Here is a 19,838-nt window from a genome sequence, read left to right on the forward strand (position 1 = left end):
CATCGAGGGCCGAAGGGCCTGTACTGCGCTGTAATGTTCTATGTTCTTTGTTCTATGTTCTATGATTGGCCATGGGGAGTGCAGGGTTGCAGGGATGTTGGTGGAAGTGAGTCTGGGTGGGATGTTCTTCAGAGTCAGTGTGGACTCTGTGGGCCGAGTAGCCTGTTTCCACACTAGGGATTCTGTGCCGATTCTATGACAAAGGTAGCAGATGTATGGGAACACCACCACCTTCAAGTTCCCCTCCAAGCCAATCATCATCCTGACTTGGAAATATATCGCCATTCCCTCATTGTCGCTGGGTCAAAATCCTGGAATTCCCTCCCCAATGGTATTGTGGGTCAAGCCACAGCAGGTGGACTGTAGCAGTTCAAGAAGGCAGCTCATCACCATATTCTCAAGGGCAACAAAGGGCAGGCAATAAATGCTGGTCCAGCCAGTGACACCCACATCCCACAACATGAATAATTTTTTTTTAAAAATCCATGGGCAGGAGTATCAGCAAAGGGCAGTTTGACACCAGGCGTACTCACCCATATTGCCAAGGTCTAGGTGGCAAGATAGGCAGGTGCAGACGAATATAGGTAGAAACTTGGGGAAGTGTAATCCTATGGGGTTGATGAAATGGGCTTCTGGGAAGGAAATAGGGATAACTGGGGGCTCACCAACACAGTCAGGCTGAAGATAGAAGCCACTTGAAGAGGAGCACTCACTGTTGTTTTCCATCATCCTGGAACACAAATTTGAAGAGACAAAAGAACATGGCCGTGAGCAGACTGGGTGGGGTAGGTGACTTGGCATGTGAGGGAGAAGGCTGCAGCAAACTCCATTCATAGTACTTTTAACAAGAAACAACATTGGCCTCTAGTCCATGAAAGGTAGAGGACTTAGGCACTTAGGCTGACTACTCCCTGACTATCCTATAGCATTGACCCTCTCCCCATTGCACCTTCCTGCCACAGCTGTTCCTGGACAACTCTCTGACAAGTAGACCTTTGCGCACGGAGGAGCCAAACATTAGAGATGTTGAATGAGGAGGGATAGAAGTGTCACCATGACCCAACATCATGAGTACACATTGTACTCAACTTCCAGATGGGACAGTGGGTTCTCAGCCCAGACTTCCATCCATGGAACCCTGACTGTGGCCATGAGCTGCTGCCAGATTGTGTAAAAATCCATTTAGTGTCATAGATTCATACAGCATGGAAACAGACCCTTCAGTCCAATTAGTCCTCACTACATTCCCAAAGTGAACTGGTCGCACTTGCCTGTACTTGGCCCATATCCCTCCAAACATTTCCTATTCACATACTTATCCAAATGTCTTTTAAACATTGTAACTGTATCTGCACCTACCACTTCCTCTGGCAGTTCATTTCACACACGACCCACTCAGCCCTTTTTTAAACTTTCTCCTCTCACCTTAAAAATACATCCCCAAATCTGAACTCCTCCACCCTGGGAAAAGATCCTTGTTATTCACATCATCTATACCCCTCATGATTTTAGCAACCTCAATAAGGTCACCCTTCGACCACCTATGCTCCAGCGAAAAATGTCTAAGCTTATCCAGCGTATTTTTAAAACTCAAACCATCCATTCCAGCAACATCCTGCTAAATCTTTTCTGAACCCTCTCCAATTTGATAAGATCCTTCCTGTAGCAGGGTGACCAGAACTGTACACAGTACTCCAGAAGAGGCCTCACCAACATCCTGCACAACCCCAACATGACATCCCAACTCCTGTAATCAATGGCCTGGACAGTGAAGGCAAGCGTGTTAAATGCCTTCTTTCTATCTGTGACACAAATTTCAAAAATTTAGGGACCTGAACCCTTAGGTCTCAATGTTCTACAACACTACCCAGGGCCCTACCATTAATTGTATACGTTCTGCTCTTGTTGTTTTACTAAAATGCAATAACTCACATTTATCCAAATTAAACTGCCACCCCTCAGCCCATTGACCCAATTAATCAAGATCTCTTTGTAATCTTAGATAACCTTATTCACTGTTCAGAATACTACTAATTTTGGTGTCATCCACAAACCTACGAACCATGCCTCCTATACTTTCATCCAAACTGATTACATAAATGACAAACAAAAGTGAACCCAGTACCGCTGGTCACAAGGGCTCCAGTCCAAAACCCAACTCTCCACCACTGCACTCTGTCTCCTACCATCAAGCCAATTTTGCATCCAATTTGTGGATAATGCATCCACCAGGGTCCCAGGATCAGTTAGGGACTCAGGCCACAATTTGAGTGATAGAAGGTTGATGGTTACAGGAGTGGGGCTGCTGACAAGGGGCCCTGGGGGCCTGAAGAGAGAGCAATGTGGTCTCTCTTACCAGGCTCCTCCTCCTTTCCAAATTGACGTAGAGATACTCACAAACACATTCCTGAAAGTCAAAATTATGAACATTTATGGAGAAACTGATATTTACAAAAAAGGCTTCCTCACCTGGACCACCAAAGTCCCCTCAATCAGCTATCAACTTCCTCTCCCACTTACTACATCTCAGTGCACTCTCTGGTTCTGCAGCTGTGTAGCCTGTTGACCTCGGAGGGTTGGTGGGTGACCCAGGGAGGGGTTTGTGGACCAGAACTGCTGAGGTAAATCATCCCTCCTGAACTTGGACTTCCAAGGGCTGAAGTGGGACAGGCACAGTGGAGGTGATGAGCATAGCCACCTCTACAATGTCTTAAGTGGAAACTACCAAGGGCTATTTGTGTATTTCCACCTCCAGCTGGTGCCTCCTGCCATCACTCCGTCTCCATGTTAGGGCGAGTACCTGGACTGGGGTAATGAAGTGTAGGTATGTGCGGCTCTTCAGTTTACCTCAAAGGGGCTGGTCCTGAATCTCCATGGCAACTGCCAACCTGTTCATGGAGGCAGCCATATTGTTACATGGCTCACTACACTGCTGCAGTTTCTGGGCAGTGAAGTCCATTGGCCCCCACATCCCCAGCTTCCTGGTCCTGTTTCTCCCTGTGCACAAGGGTAAAGTCCCTGACTGACAACACCACAAGGCTGACTGAATGATCGATTTGATTTATTGTCATGTGTAGCTAAGTAAGAAAAACTTTATTTGCGAGCAGTACAGGCAGATCATAGTAAGCAAGGACATATAGATCAAAAGGTGAAAAAAAAACTTGGACAGGGTAAGGCGTACAGGTTACACAGCACAGGATGTATGCAAGGCAAGATCAACAGTAACAAGATCAGCATTATTTGAAGTTAGAGAGCCCATTCATCAGTCTAATCATGGCAGCGAAGAAGCTCTTTTTGAACATGCTGGTGCATGTGTTCAAGCTTCTGTATCTTCTGCCTGACGGAAGAGGTTGTAGGAGTGCATTACCGGGGTGGGATGGGTCTTTTATGATGTTAGCCGCCTTTCCATGGCAACGAGACGTGTAAATAGAGTTCATGGATGGAGGTTGGCTTCCGTGATGGGTTGGGCTGTGAACACCACCTTCTGTAGTTTCTTACGGTCCTTAATCAACTAAACAAGACTAGATCATCTGGTCATCATGAACCTGCTGTGAGCAAACTAACCGCCACAAAATCACAAAAGCAACTACGGTCAAAAAGTACTTCATTGGCTGTAAAGTGCTTTGAAACAGCCAGTGGTTGTGATAGGTGCTACACAAATGCAAGTCTTTCTTTCTTTCTCATTAACTCTTTAATTCTGAAGACTACTGAATCATAAAATTAAGATTAAAGTAGAAATAACAAAATTCTGGCAATGAAACACAAAAGAATTACTGACTCTTATTTTAAATTAAAGTGCCATTACTTTCCTGATTGTAAAACTAGTATAAAAACTGGCTAATTCAATGTTGTTTCTATTTTTTGATCCACAACCTTTTAGGGCTCTCCAGGATTCCCAGGTTTTGGAGGACCACCAGGCTTGAACGGTGATCCAGGAATCAGGGGAGGCCAAGGTTCAAAAGGGGACAAAGGTGACAGTGGTTTCCTTGGGAAGACAGGAAGGCAAGGAAAGGATGGAATACCTGGTCAACCAGGACCACAAGGACCCCGAGGAATCAAGGGTGACCCAGTCAGTATTTTCATCTTGTTATTTGTTTTTTGTGTCAGTTTTGACTCAGTGTTAGTGGTTTCTTCTCTGAATCTCCCCTCTGCTAACCTCCAGCAAGGATCTCAAGGGCTTCTTTGCTAAGATTAGAAGATAAGAACATAAGAACTTGGAGTAGGAGTTGGCTATTCAGTTCCTTGAGCCTCCTCTGTCTTTTAGTATGATCATGCCTGATTTCATTTCAGCCTCACCATCAGTTTTCTGCCTGCTCTCCTTAACCTTTCAACCCATTACCAATTAAAAATGTTATCTCCTTCTCAAATTTATCCACCGGACTCTGGGGGAGTGAATTCCGCAGATTCACAACGCTTTGAGAAAATTAATTTCTCCTCATCTGTTTTTGAGACCACCAATCAGCTGCCTTTTATCCCTATTATTAATTCACCAGGCCAATCCTCCTCTCAGGCTGCCCCCTTCATCCTCACCCCAGTACTGAAACCGCACCTTCTTCCAGTTTCTCTCCTATATTCCCTGATGCCTTTGCTGAGCTCATCTTGTTCATAAGTCCAATCACCCACTTTCTCAATCCTATTCTCACTGAACTGCTAATTGACTCAATGACTTTGTCTTGATTCCCCTGCTGGTCACCATAATTAGCAGGTTATCCTCTCTTCAACTCATTGAAAAGTCCACTGCCCGCAGCCAAACTCACACCAAGTTCAATTCACAATTACTTTTTACCCATTCTTCACCCATTATTCCGGTTTCACACTGGCCTACATTTATTCCCTGTTAAGCAACACCTTGATTTTAAAATCTTCCTCCTCGTTTTCATGATGAGGAGGTGCCAGTGTTGGATTGGGGTGGACAAGGTCAGAAGTCAGACAACACCAGGTTATAGTCCAACAGGTTAATTTGAAATCACAAGCTTTTGGAGGGTTGCTCCTTTGTCAGGTGAAATGAGAGGGAAGCACACAGGCACAGAATTTAAAGACTAGAGAGATCAATAGGCAGAGAGATCAAAAGATCATACAAAGTGGAGTGTCGACAGGCTGAATAATAGGTCTCTGCAGATGATCAAAAGTGTCAAACTGTGTGAATAAAGTGTCAACAGCTGAATAATAAGCGAAGGGACGAACTATAATCCGATTAAATGAGGTAGAGAGATAATTACAAAAATTTTAAAATAAGGTGGTGCTGGAAACAAACCAAATGACTGGAATGACATGATGGATATAAGAGTCACATGCCGTGGGTCTAACCAGAGTAACAAGTAATCCAAAACTGTACAAACTAATTCAGGTGGAAAGATCACAACCATTTTGCTTTGTGATAGGCATGACTCCAACCAGCAGAGAGAGAGTTTTACCCCAATTCCTTTGGTCCTCAGTGTTTCTGAAGCTGCATTTGGTTAAATGCTATGTTGGTATCAAGTTACTCATGCCTCACTCTTGAATTGAGGTCTTTTGTCCATTCTTGGTCCAAGAATACAATGGAGTCAGGTTGGCTATAATGAGGTAGAGAAGAAATCTGGTAGAAGTTTTCAAAAGTATGAGGAGTCTGGACAGAGTAGTTAGAATCTGATTTCACTGGAGAAAAGAAGAAAGAATCGGCGGATCAATTTAAAATGATTAGAAATTAACCGGAAAAGACACAAGAATGAACATTTCACACCGCAAGTGGTTAGGATCTGTAATGTTCTGCTAATGAGTATGGCGGTGATAGATTCAATCATAAGTTTCAAAAAGAAATTGAACAATCATCTGAATAGAAAACATTTGCAGGGCTACAGGGAGTGGAGTGGAACAAGCTGAGTTGTTCTCACAGAGTCTTGGTATGACACAAAGGACCAAAAGGATTCCTCTATTTTTGTAAAGGCAACGTCACAATAGTCCTACCAAATCACAGGCAGCTTTTTCATTAGAGAGAGATGAGCAAATATGTAGGAAGATCTCAAGTATCTGTACGGTTGTAATGGTAAGGGATTTTAACTTCCTAAACATAGACTGAGACTGCCATGGTGTTAAGGGCTTTGATGGAGGGAATTTTTTAAGTGTGTACAAGAAAATTTTCTTATTCAAGATGTGAATGTACCTACTAGAGAAGGAGCAATACTTGGGAAATAAGGCAGGGCTAGTGACTGAGGTGTCAATGGGGGAGCACTTTGGAGCAAATGATCATAATTCTATTAGTTTTAAAATAGTTATGGAAAAGGATAGACCTAATCTAAAAGTCAAAGTTCTAAATTGGAGGAAGGCCAACTTTGATGGTATTAGGAAGGAATTTTCAAAAGTTTATTGAAGGAGGCTGTTTACAGATAAAGTGACGGTGGAAAGTGGAAGGCCTTCAAAAGTGAGATGACGAGAGTTCAGAGATAGTATGTTTCTGTTAGTGCGAAGGGAAAAGCTGGTAAGTGTAAGGAATGCTGGATGACAAGAAAAATTGAGGCTCTCGTCAAGAAAAAGGAGGCATACTATCAGGTATGGGAGCTGGGATCAAGTAAATCCCTTGAAAGTATAAGGGAAGTAGGAGTGTACTTAAGGGAGAAATCAGGAGGCCAAAAAGGGGACATGAGATCGCTTTGGCAAATAGGGTTAAGGAGAATCCAAAGAGATTCTACAAATACATTAATAGCAAAAGAATGGGGAGAGAATAGGGCCCCTTAAAGATCAACAAGACTGTCTGGTGTGGAACCACAAGAGATGGCTGAGATAATAAATAAATATTTTGCATCAGCATTTACTGTGGAAAAGGGCATGGAAGCTAGGGAACTTGGGAAAATAAATAGTGATTCTATGAAAAGTGAAGGAGGTGCTGGAGTTTTTAAAACACATAAAGGTTGATAAATCCCTGGGACCTGATCAGGCATATCCCAGAACTTTGTGGGAAGCTAGGGAACAGATTGCCAAGCCCCTTGCTGAGACATTTGTATCATCAATAGTCATAGGTGAGGTGCCGGAAGACTGGACGTTGGCTACTGCAGTGCCGTCATTTAAGAAAGATGATAAGGAAAAGCCAAGGAACCAAAGACCAGTGAGCCTGACATCCGTGGAGGATAAGTTGTTGGAGGGTATTCCGAAGGATGGGATTTACATGCATTTGGAAAGGCAAGGTCTGATTAGGGAAATCATGTCTCACTAACTTGATTGAGTTTTTTGAAGAGGTGACAAAGAAGATTGATTAAGGTAGAGCAGTAGACATAGTTAATATGGACTTAGCAAGGCGTTTGACCAGGCTCTGCATGGTAGACTGGTTAGCAAGGTTAGATCACATGGAATCCAGGGGGAGGTAGCCAAATGGACACAAAATTGGCTTGAAGGTAGGAGATAGAGGGTGGTGGTATAGGTTTTTTCAATCGGTCTGGAGGCCTGTGACCAGCAGTGTGCCACAAGGATCGGTGCTGGGTCCACTGCTTTTCGTCATTTATATACATGATGTGGATACACATGGCTTGTAAGTTTTCAGATGACACTAAAATTGGTGGTGCAGTGGTCAGTGAAGAAGGTTACCTCAGAGTCTACCAGGCTTGATCAGATGGGCCAATGGACAATGGAGTGGCAGTTGGCAGTTAATTTAGATAAATGTGAGATGTTGCATTTTGGTAAGGCAAACTAGGGCAGGACTTATACAGTTAATGGCGGGGCTCTGGGGCATGTTGCTGACCAAAAAGACCTAGGGGTACAGGTACACATTTCCTTGAAAGTGCAGTCGCATGTAAACAAGATGGTTTGGCGTGCTTGCCTTCATTGGTCAGTGCATTGAGTTGGGAGGTCATGTTTGTGGCTGTACAGGACATTGGTGGGGCCACTTTTAAAATACTTCATTCAATTCTAGTCTCCCTGCTATAGGAAAAATGTTGTTAAACTTGAAAGCATTCAGAAAAGATTTACAAGGATGTTGCCAGGATTGGGGGGTTTTGAGCTATAGGGAGAGACTGAATTGGTTGGGGCATTTTTCCCTGGAGCATTTGAGGCTGAGGGGTGACCTTATAGAGGTTTATAAAATCATGAGGAGCATGGATAGGGTGAATAGCCAAGGTCTTTTTCCCAGGGTAGAGGAGTCCAAAACTACCAAAGCATCTGTTTCCATACTGTATAACTGTCTGACTGATGGTGGTTTAACCCAAGAATCACCACACCTCAAGCGAAGGGAAAGGTTGAGAAGGAGAGTCCTTCATGGTAACCTAAAACAGGGCAGGAATTGAATCCATGCTGTTAGCATCACTCTGCATTGCAAACCAGACTTTTAGCCAACTGAGTTAACATAGCCATTCTATAAATCTACTTTAATGTTGGATATATGTCATGGCACCACCTAAAGAAACAATGGGTACTGCAGGAACTTGCAAGAAATTTTCAGCAAAATCTGCACTTATGTAAAAAGTGTAATGGCCCATATCTCTGGTTCCAATAGTGTCAATACTGTAGGCTACAACTTACAGTTCATTAGATATAGCTCCATGTGACCCCTGTTGATATGTCCATTGGGACCAGTCAACAAATAAACTTGGACTAATTAGAAGTGAAAATACTGAAACGTTCAGAATAGAATCAGATCAGGCTTGAAATATTAACTCTGTTTCTTTCTCCACAGATGCTGCCAGACCTACTGAGCTTCTCCAGCATTCTCTGTTATTATTCCAGATTTCCAACATCCTCAGTATTTTGCTGCACAAGCTGTTTTTCAGAGGCTAACATAGTTTCTTGCATTGATTTATTTAGAGCTACTCCTTGGAATCATAAACCTGTCCCAGGAGCATATCCCCTTAAATCAGTATAAATGATTTCTGCTACCCATAAATCAGCTTGACCCTCCCCATCATCTGGGTAAACTCTTACCCCCCATTTGACCTTTACTCCAACCCAAGCATCTCCAACTCTGCTCCTTCCTCACCACTCCCCTGCCTCAATTTGTCCCCCTCCCCTGCTCCTGGAAATACCTGAAGCAGATGTGAGCAGCAAAATAATAAAAGGAAAATACTGCGTATGCTGGAGATTGGAAATACAAGCAGAACGTGCTGGAGAAACTCAGCTGGTCTGGCAGCATCTAATATGGGAAAGGAACTGAGTAAATATTTTGAATCCTGTAACACTCTTAAAACCACCTGAAATTATTTAAACCAGTTGCAATCACCTAAAACTTCTTGAAAACACTTGAAGCACAGTTGAGTTTACTTTAAAAAACTTAAAATCACTTTAAATACCTTAAATAGATTGAAACCAATTGTACCCACTTAAAAGTTAACCAAAAAGCAGTTGAAAGTGTTTAAAATAGTTGGAAATAGTTAAATATTGCTTAAAAAAAATTTAAAAGCACCTACTAGAATATTGGAATCCTGCTGGAGCTCCAGGGTATTCCCTTCATCCTTTGATATCAAACTGACCATGGCTTTGACAATTTGCCACTCACTCTAGGCCCTTTTTTATTATATCCAGAATGCTCTTACACACAACTGAATGCTTTCTTACCCCATCACCAAATCACCATGGTTTCCTTTTCGTCTATCAAACACCACCAGTAAATCATCTGTGTTTCCAATTCAATAATTTACGTGCAAAGCCTGTTAAGGGCAATGTAAACCATCCATGGTGAGGGAAAGGTAAGGGGAGCAGGAAGAGGCTAAATAAAAATGGAGTTGGAAGGGGAGATAAAGCACATTACCCTCTGTGGTGGCTACCTCTCTCTAGAGAGACCAACAGCCTTCATGAAACATTTCATCAATTACTCCCAGCTGCAGTCAATATAGATGTAAAAGTGCACTTTTGAAGACACGTCCATTTCACCGCTCACGAGAAAATCTGGGCCAATATAGAACAATGATCACATGATTTAAAAACCAAAAGAACTGCAGATGCTGTAAATCAGGAACAAAAACAAAATTGCTGGAAAAGCTCAGCAGGTCTGGCAGCATCTGTGGAGGAGAAAACAGAGTTAACGTTTCAGGTCCGGTGACCTTTCCTCAGAAGGAAGGGTCTGAGGAAGGGTCATCAGACCCGAAACATTATCACATGATTTATATTAGAAGGAAGGTTTAGAAGGAAAAGAGTTTTACACCATTTATTAGAGATAACACAGTGTGGAGCTGGAGGAACACAGCAGGCCAGGCAGCATCAGAGGAGCAGGAAACTGATGTTTCAGGTTGGGACCCTTCTTCAGAAATGGGGCTGGTTCCTCCAGCTCCACACTGTGTTATTTCTGACTCCAGAATCGGCAGTTCTTACTATCTCTTACACCATTTATTCTCAGCTTTCTAGAATATTGGTGTTTTCATTGCAATTTCTAGTTATTTCTTCAAATGGGCTCTTCCTAATGATCCACTGAACTTTTGAATATATTCTGTTTAAACAACTGCATCATGACATTTGTCCAGTGCTGTCTGTTTCCCGGTTTATTGCCTTAATTGGTATGTCTAAAATTATTGGTTCGGTCTATATCACACCAGATCGTTCATTTTCAATTGGGGGTACTGTGGTTAATTGGGTGTAATAAATCTTTCTTCAGTAATTGATAGTGCTACTGGCATAAGAGATTTAAAATATTGAAGTTTGCACATAAGTTTTCCCTTTTAGGTCCAGTTAATTAGACCAATATCTGTGAAGTTCTCGATCTGGCCTCCTGTTGTCTTTGCAGCAGCAACACCCTTTTCTTTATTCAAAATCCCATTGACACTATTGAGCCCCTATATGTACGAGTTACAGAGGCACTCGGGTGAAGGTGTTAAATTGGGGGAAGGCAAACTACAACAATATCAGGCAAGAACCGGATAATTTTGGTTGGAGGTGGCTGTTTGAGGACAAATCCACAGACATGTGGGAGTATTTCAAATGGCAGTTGATAAGAGTTCAGGAGCAGCACGTTCCTGTGATAATGAAGGATAGGTATGGCAAGTTACATGAACCTTGGATGAGCAAAGGTGTTATAACCTTGATCAAAAAGAAAAAGGAAGCATACGTAAGGTCTAGAAGGATGGGAACTGAAGAAGCTCTTGAAGTATATAAGGAGAGTAGGAAAGAACTTAAACAAGGAATTAGGAGGGCTAAAGGGGGTTATGGAAAGTCATTAACAAACAGGATTAAGGAGAATCCCAAGGCTTTTTACACATATATAAAAAGCAAGAGGGTAGCCAGGGAAAGGGTTGGCCCACTCAAAGACAAAGGAGGCAATCTATGTGTGGAAGAGGTAGGTGAGGTCCTATATGAATACTTTGTGTCGGTATTCACCAAAAAGAAGGAATTGGTGGAGGATGATCTCAGGGAAGGGAGTGTCGAATTTCTAAGCCAAGTTGCTATTAAAAAGGAAGAGGTGTTGTGCATCTTAGAAAGTAATAATGTAGATAAGTCCCTGGGTCCTGATGGGACCTATCCTGAAATATTGAGGGAGGAAACAGAATAAATTGCTGGAGCATTGAGAGACATTTTTGTATCCTCTTCGGCCACAGGTGAGGTCCCAGAGGACTGGAGAATAGCCAATGTTGTCCCATTGTTTAAGATAGGTAACAGGGATAATCCAGGAAATTACAGGCCTGTGAGCCTCATGTCAGTGGTAGGAAAATTATTGGAAAAGATTCTCAGGAACAAGATCTATATGTATTTAGAAGCAAATGGACTGATTAGCAACAGACAACATGGTTTTGTGCAGGGAGGTCATGCCTCACTAACTTGATCGAGTTTTTTGAGAAGGTGACGAAAATGATTAAAGGAAAAGTGGTTGATGTTGTCTAAATGGAGTTCAGTAAAACCTTTGACAAGGTCCCTCATGGCAGACTGGTACAAAAGATGAAGTCACATCGTATCAGGGGTGAGCTGGCAAGATGGATACAGAACTGGCTTAGTCATAGGAGACAGAGGGTAATGCTGGAAGGATGCTTTTCAGAATGGAGGGTTGTGACGAGTGGTATTCCATAGGGATCACTGTTGGGACCTCTGCTGTTAGTGGTCTACATAAATGATTTGGAGGAAAACATAGCTGATCTAATTAGTAAGTTGGCAGACGATACAAAGATTAGTGGAGTTGTGGATAGTGAGGAGGACAGTCAGAGGATACACCAGGATATGTATCAGTTGGAGGCATGGGCAGAAAATTGGCAGATAGAATTTAATCCTGACAAATGTGAGTTGATGCATTTTGGAAGGTCTGGTACATATGGAAATTATACAGTGAATAGCAGAACTCTTAGCAGTATGGATATGCTGAGAGGTCTGGATATGCAGGTCCACAGATCACTGAAGGTGACAGCGCAGGTAGATATGGTTGTAAAAAAAGTCTATGGCATGCTTGCCTTCATTGGTAGGGACACTGAGTATAAGGGTAGACAAGTTATGCTGCAGATTTATGGAACTTTAGTTAGGTTCTGGTCATGACACTACCAGAAGGATGTGGATGCTTTGGAGAGGATACAGAAAAGGTTTACGAGGATGTTGCCTGGTACAGGGGATTTTAGCTATGAAGAAAGTTTGATAAACTGGTTTTGTCTTCACTGGAACGCAGGAGTTTAAGGGGCGACCTGACAGAAGTTTACAAGATTGTGAATGGCATAGATAGAGTGGGAAGTACGAGGCTTTTTCCCAGGGTGGAGGGGTCAATTACTAGGGGACACAGGTTCAAGGTGTGGTGTGGGGGAGTTTAAAAGAGATGTGCAAGGGGGAGTTTTTCACACAAAGGGTGGTGAGTGCCTGGAACGCGCTGCCAGAGGAGGTGGTAGAAGCAGTCACAATAGCAGCATTCAGGAAGCACCTGGATGAATAGGAAGGGAATAGAGGGATACGGATCCTGTAAATGAAGACAGTTTTGGTATGGAAGGGCAAAATGTGTTGGCGCAGGCTTGGAGGGCCGAAGGCCCTGTTCCTGTGCTGTATTGTTCTTTGTTCACTCACCTCTTTCTCAAAGCAGCCTAAGCTGTCCATTTTGAATACTGATAGGTAGAGCAATTGTAAGAAAGTCATCTTAAATGTTCTGCTTTAATCTTTTTCATTGTGTTGTCTGATTCTGGCCCACAAATGATAATAAAATCAGTCCCCAAAAGGTCAGTAAAATTGTTAAAGCTCTGAATATTACCACTGTCCTTTAATGGAAATCCAATAAATTGATTTTTCTACTCACTTCCATTGCCTAAAATAAAAGTATCACATGTCCTTTAAAAGTTTGGAAATATTTACAGGGAATGCCAAGAGGAAGGGGTTATCAATTAAACTTGCTGAATAAATGACAATTTACATTCCATGTCGTCCTCGATTAATGCAGTTTTGCCATAACATGGTTCTTACATTACGATCCATCATCCCAATAATGCTTGCCTGGTTCTCGAAAATCTAGTTCTTTGCTGACTCCCCACGGAGGAATAAACGCACATCAAAACTGAGCATTTCTGGCAAGTTTGTGTTCATTCAGCTTGTCTGTCTGTTTTCAGCTCACGTTAGAACAAAGCAATTTGGAAACCTAAAATTGCAATACTTTATCATTCATTACATTATTTAATGGTAAGCTGTATTGAGTGTTAACTTTCCAAAATCTTTTATTTACAGACACCATTTGCATCAAATGGTGACAGAGGTCCACAAGGTGTCCCTGGAAACGCTGGTATCCCAGGACCTATGGGCCCTCCTGGGCCACCCGGGTTTGGACCTCCGGGTAGACAAGGGCTCAAAGGAAATCGTGGCGTACCTGGATTTCGAGGAATTGATGGTGTCCCAGGTTCGTTAGACAGTTTGAAATTAAATCGTAAAAATACCTATCACCCCTCAATTCATGTGCTTTGCTGTGGGCAACACTGACTTCCCAGCACAGTATGTTCAGCTAAAATATAGAACGGTTGCCAATACTGATTACAGCAGAGATAGTAGCAACTGCCGATGCTGGAGAATCTGAGATAACAAGGTGTAGAGCTGGATGAATACAGCAGTCTCTTGATGCTGCTTGGCCTGCTGTGTTCATCCTGATTAGAGCAGAGATCTGTTTGTTTCAAACTACCTGATTTAACTCAACCCATTCATAAATTTCACATTACAAATCACTTGTGTGACAGGTGTAACAATTCAAGAGTTAACGGACAAATTAAAGCTTAAAAAACAACTGACCTTTCTGGGGAGGCAGAGGTCAGGAAAAGGCAAACACATAATTCTCTCTCATCTCTGTTGGCACAGAATTGGATTTCAGGTCATTATTGGCAGATTTGAGCCTATATTTCCTTCACCACACTCCAATTCCCTTTCAATTGGTACTTGGCCTTGCCAGAATGTAAACCTGCATTAATATGTCCCAGATCATAGTAATGGTTGGACCAAATATAATCATAGAATCCCTACAATGTGGAAACAGACCCTTCAGCCCAACAAGTCCACACTAACACTCAAAGCATCCCACCCAGACCTATTCCCCCATAACCCACCTAATCTACACATCCCTGAACACTATGGGCAATTTAGCAAGGCCAAGCCACCTAACCTGCACATCTTTGGACTGTGGGAGGAAACCAGAGCACCCAGAAGAAACACACGCAGACATGGGGAGAATGTGCAAACTCCACACAAACAGTTTCCCAAGGCTGGAATCAAACCCAGGTCCCTGGTGCTGTGAGACAGCAGTGCTAACCACTGAGCTATTTGCACCAACTCCTACTCAGGACAATGATGAAGGGGTGTTAGGGAATTCAGCATCAATATTTTATGAAACCTAATTGCGCCTTGCTTTGTTTTCTGTTGATGATTTTCAACATAAATAAATTTTGTATTGAAAAATGGAACAAATTTTCAATGTAAGCCTACAGGACAAGTTTGTGAGAGTGTGTAGTTTTACAAATATCACATTTCTATTGTGGAGGACTCAGTGCTACTAAGGAATACAGAAAAAATGATAAAAGGTTTAACACGCGTATTGTGCAGAATTAGCTGACCACATCTGAGGTAGTACAGAAATGTTGTAAATGGCCTGACTGTTTCTGGACTAGGAAGCTGATTACAATCTCATTAACTTATATCTTAAATCTTTATATCTATGGCTATTAACTGAGAATAAAATTGCACTTTTTGATGATAACCAATATTTCAACATCTCAGCTCGCACATAAAGACTGGATGCCTCAGCTAAATGTCTGCCAATGACCTATTGTAAAATAACTGCAATTCAGCAGAGGAAAGAAAAAAATTGGAAATGTAGGGCCTTCTTTTTTTTTTAACTCACCTTTGTTGAACTATGGCAATGCTTAACAGGAAAACCTTATTCATTGTAACTGGTTATCACTCAATGAGACCACATCCAGACAGCATAGTGGCTCAATGGTTAGCTCAGCTGCCTCACAGTGCCAGGGACTCAGCTTCGATTTCAACCTTGGGTGACTGTCCATGTGGAGTTTGCACATTGTGCCCATGTCTGTGTGGGTTTCCACTGGGTACAGTGGGTTTCCTTTCACAGTCTAAAGATGTGCAGGTTAGGTGTATTGGCCATGCTAAATATGGGGTTATATGGATACAGTAAGGATCTGGGTGGGACGCTCTTCAGAGGGTCAGTGCGTACTAAATGGGCCAAATGGCCTCTTTCTGCACTGTCAAGTTTCTATAATTCTAAAGTAAAATTGCAACCTCAGCTTGAATTTCTGAAGCTGTTTAGTTGTGCATCATCCGTGGCAGTGCATGAGTTTCTCCCAAAACTTTATCAGCGTTATCTAAATTTTGCTTCTCTTAGTTTTGTTTTACTCTGCTTCCCCACAGCAATTCATCTTAGAGAAACACCACGAAAGGATTGGGTGATTCAGTTCCTGCTGGCATTTTCATGCTATGTTGTTAAGATGATATGAAATAGTGTCCTGGATTATATACAATATTTTCTTTCATAGTTCCATTCACTAACTCTGTCACTGCTGCTCTTTGTTGTAGGTGAGAAAGGGGAGCAGAATAATGAGTCCGCAGTCCCAGGCCCAACAGGACTTCGTGGTGAAACAGGAGCTACTGGACCAGCGGGTTTTCCAGGTAAGTACAGATCCTTTTGTGTAGATAAATTTAGCAATAAGTGAATATCCCACCAAGACATCCATGCTAATATTGGAAAAACTGATGCGCAGAAGAAGACATTTGGTCTATTGCTACTTACTGTTTGAGCCATTTTCTGATACAATTCGTGCCCTCAGACTTCATCTATTTTCCAAAGATTCTTCAGATCATCTGCCGGTCCTGTCTCCCAAGGCCAGACAGCACTGAGAAAGTTTAGAGATTCCTCCATTGCATTCCTCTCTTGTCACAGTTATTTTGGATGACAATCCTAACTGCGAAGCGGAGGTGCTGGTGTTGGACTGGTGTGATCAAGGTCAGACATCACATGACACCAGGTTATAGTCCAACAGGATTATTTGAAAACACCAGCTTTTGGAGCCTTACGCCTTCTTCAGGTGTTAGACAGATAGAGATAGTACCAAACTCAGAATTTACAAGTAAAAGATCAAAGGGTCACACCATTGATGAGGATGTACTAAACAAACCTAAAATGCTGTTAAATCTTTAATCAGTTAGAAGGTTTTAATTGATTAATATGTAAATGTAAATCCCCAAATTCCTTTCAAGTCACTGTCCTGTGAGAACTAGAATTTTATCAGTGTAAATAAGAGGTGACATTTTAGGTCAGACAATGCATGTTAGATGTGAGACCTTGTTTTGGTTTGTGTTTTGGTTTGGAGTCAGACTGGTTTTATTTCTAAAGTAGAAATTTATAAAATGCCACATTGCCTGACTGTCTATAAACTGTGTGCTTTTTGAACAAAATAGAATGTATCTGCAAATACAAATTCACTCCATAGATTTACGTGTGCGCGCATACAGGAGGGAGAGTGAGTGAGCGCGCATGCGCAAGGGAGAGAGAGAGAGTATGCGCATGCGTGAGGAAGAGAGCGCACGTGTGTGAGGGAGACAGTGTGCACATGCGCGAGGGGGAGACAGTGTGTGTGGGTGTGGCGGGAGAGAGAGAGAGACCGTGTGTGCATGTGCATGTGTGTGGGAGAGATAGAAACTGTGTGTGTGCATGAGTGAGTGTGTGCATGAGTGAGTGAGTGTGTGGGAGAGAGAGACTGTGTGTGTATGTGGGAGAGAGACAGAGAGACTGTGTGTGTGTGTGTGTGTGTGTGTGTGTGTGTGTGTGTGTGTGTGTTTGTTTGTTTGTTTGTTTGTTTGTGGGCAGGGGGGGTGCAAAGAGCGAACGTGTTCGACATGAACCCAAGATCCCGGTTGAGGCCATCCTCATCGGTCCCGAACTTGGCTATCAACCTGATCTCGGCAACTGTGTTGTTGTGTATCCTGAAGTCCGCCTTGGAGGATGTTTACCCAAAGATTCAAAGTCAAATGTCCTTGACCACTGGGAGGGAACATTCCTGTGTGGCGATTGTTACACGGTGTCCATTCGTCCATTATTTTAGCATATGCATGGTTTATCCAATATACCATGCCTCAGGGCATCCTTGCCTGCAGTGAATGAGGCAGATCACATTAGCCGAGTCACAAGTACCTTCCATGCACCTGGTGGGCGTGTTCCCACGTGTGATGGTAGTGTCCACGTCAAAGATCTGAAATGTCTTGCAGAGGTTGCCATGACAGGGCTGTATGGTGTTGTGGTCGATGTTGCCCAGAAGTCTGGGTAGTTTGCTACAAACAATGGTCTATTTAAGGTTTGAAGGTTGTTTGAAGGTGAGATGTGGAGGCATAGGGAAAATCTAGGTGAGGTGCTCATTATCAGCAATAGTGTGTTGAAGGCTGCAAAGAACATGGTGTAGTTTCTCCACTCCCAGGAAGTACTGGACGACAAAGGGTACCCTATTAGACATATTCCACGTCTGTCTTCTGAGGAGGTCATTACAGTTTTTCGCTGTGGCACATCGGAATGGGCGATCGATGAGTATCCTGTTCCTATGAGGGCATCCTTCAACACCTTCAGATGTCTGTCTCGTTCCTCCTCATCCAAACAGATCCTGTGCGTGCAAAGGGCTTGTCCGTAGGGGATGGCTGTTTTAATAGGTTTAGGGTGGAAGCTAGAAAATTGCAGCAGCATGAGGCTATCCACAGGCTTGCAGTACAGTGAGGTACTGAGGTGTCCATCCCTGATGGAGATGTGTATGTCTTAGAATGAGACTAAAGAATAGTCCATGGTAAGTCTGATGGTGAGACGAAATTTGTTGATATCGCTATATAGTCGTTTTAGTGATTCCTCGCCATGAGTCCAAAGGAGGAAAATGTCATCAATGTATCTGATGTATAGCACTAGTCGGAGGCTCTGTGCAGCAAAGAAGTCTTGTTTGAACCTGTGCACGAAAATGTTGGCATAATGGGAAGCAAATCTGGTCCCCATGGCTGTTCTGTGTGTCTGGATGAAGAACAGATCGTCAAAAGCAAAGATATTGTGGTCAAGGATGAAGTGGATGAGGTGTAAGATGGCGTCTGGAAATTGGCAATTGGTGGTATTGAGTACTGAGGCTGTTGCAGCGATGCCATCGTAATGGGGGATGCTGGTGTAGAGTGCCAAAATGTCCATTGTGATGAGGAATGTTCCTGGTTCGACTGGTCCGTGGGTGTTGAGTTTCTGTAAGAAATCTGTAGTGTCGTGACAAGATGTGGGGGGGTTCCCCATACAACGGGTTTCACGATGCTCTCGACATAGCCAGAGAGGGTCTCACACAGGGTCCCATTGCCTGACATGATGGGACACCCAGGTGTGTTGGAGGAGGGTATTGCAGTTGATATAGCTTATACAATTTCAGCAAGGCCTTTCACAAGGTCCAACATGCTTGACTGATAAAGAAGATACAAGCTCATGTGATCCTAGGTAACTTGGCAAGATGGATCCAAAATTGGCTTAGTGACGGGAGACAGAGGGTGGTGTTAAAAGGCTGTTTGTGTTTCTGGAGACAAGCGTCTAGTGGTGTACCACAGAGATCAGTGCTGGGTTCCTTATTGTTCATGATTTATGTAAATGATATTGAAAAAATTTGGAGGGAGTGATTAGTAAGTTTGTGGATGACACAAAGATTGGCCAGGTAGTTAATAGTGAGGAAGAAGGTGTTAGGTTACGGGAAGATATGAATAGATTGGTCAGATGGCCAGTTCAGTGGCAGATGGAATTTAACACTGATAAGTGTGAGGTGATGCACTTTAAGAGAAGGAACAAGACAAGGGAGTGCTCAATGAACGGCAGGACACTAGGAAGCTCAGAGGAACAGTGGGATCTTGAGGTGCTTGTCGACAGGTCCCTGAAGTCAGCAGGACAGGTTAGTAAGGTAGTCAAGAACGCATATGGGACACTTGCTTTTATCAGTTGTGGCATAGATTACAACAGCAAAAGATTTCGTTGGAACCATTCAAAATCTTGGTTAGGCCATTACTAGAATACTGTGTGCAGTTCTGGTCATCGCATTATAGCAAGGATGTGATTGCACAGGAGGGGGTGCGAAGGAGATTCACCAGAATGTTGCCTGGGATGGAGCATTTCAGTTATGAAGAATGGCTGGGTAAGCTCCGGTTATTCTCTTGGGGCAAAGAAAGTTGAGGGAGGAGCTGATAGAGGTATATAAGTAAAGGAGGTTAAGAGGGGCATGGACAGGATGGGTAGGAATCAGCTGTTCCACTTAGTTGAAAGGTCAATAATGAAGGGGCGTAATTTTAAGATGAAGCACAGGAAATTTGAAAGGGTTTTGAAATGTTTTCACCAGAGAACCTGAAATGTCATAATATTCAAGGCTATGGGCCAAGTGCTTTAAAGTGGAATCAGTGTAGATAGGCCAGTACAGACTTAATGGACTGAAGGGCTGTGTGTATCTATCACTATG

At 42.9% G+C, this 19,838-nt stretch overlaps 1 protein-coding gene across 1 annotated transcript in view; it reads left to right on the forward strand.

Moving 5' to 3' along the window:
- LOC109918187 (collagen alpha-1(IV) chain-like) overlaps window positions 1-19,838 on the forward strand; it is a 197,314-nt gene that overhangs the window by 127,305 nt on the left and 50,171 nt on the right. The window contains exons 10-12 of the mRNA XM_048604479.1: window positions 3,881-4,069; window positions 13,567-13,735; window positions 15,913-16,005. Of these exons, the coding sequence (XP_048460436.1) occupies window positions 3,881-4,069; window positions 13,567-13,735; window positions 15,913-16,005 (451 nt within the window). The remainder of the gene's footprint in view (window positions 1-3,880; window positions 4,070-13,566; window positions 13,736-15,912; window positions 16,006-19,838) is intronic.

The sequence above is a fragment of the Rhincodon typus genome, chromosome 13 (assembly GCF_021869965.1).
Source record: "Rhincodon typus isolate 14 chromosome 13, sRhiTyp1.1, whole genome shotgun sequence".
Lineage (NCBI taxonomy): Eukaryota > Metazoa > Chordata > Chondrichthyes > Orectolobiformes > Rhincodontidae > Rhincodon > Rhincodon typus.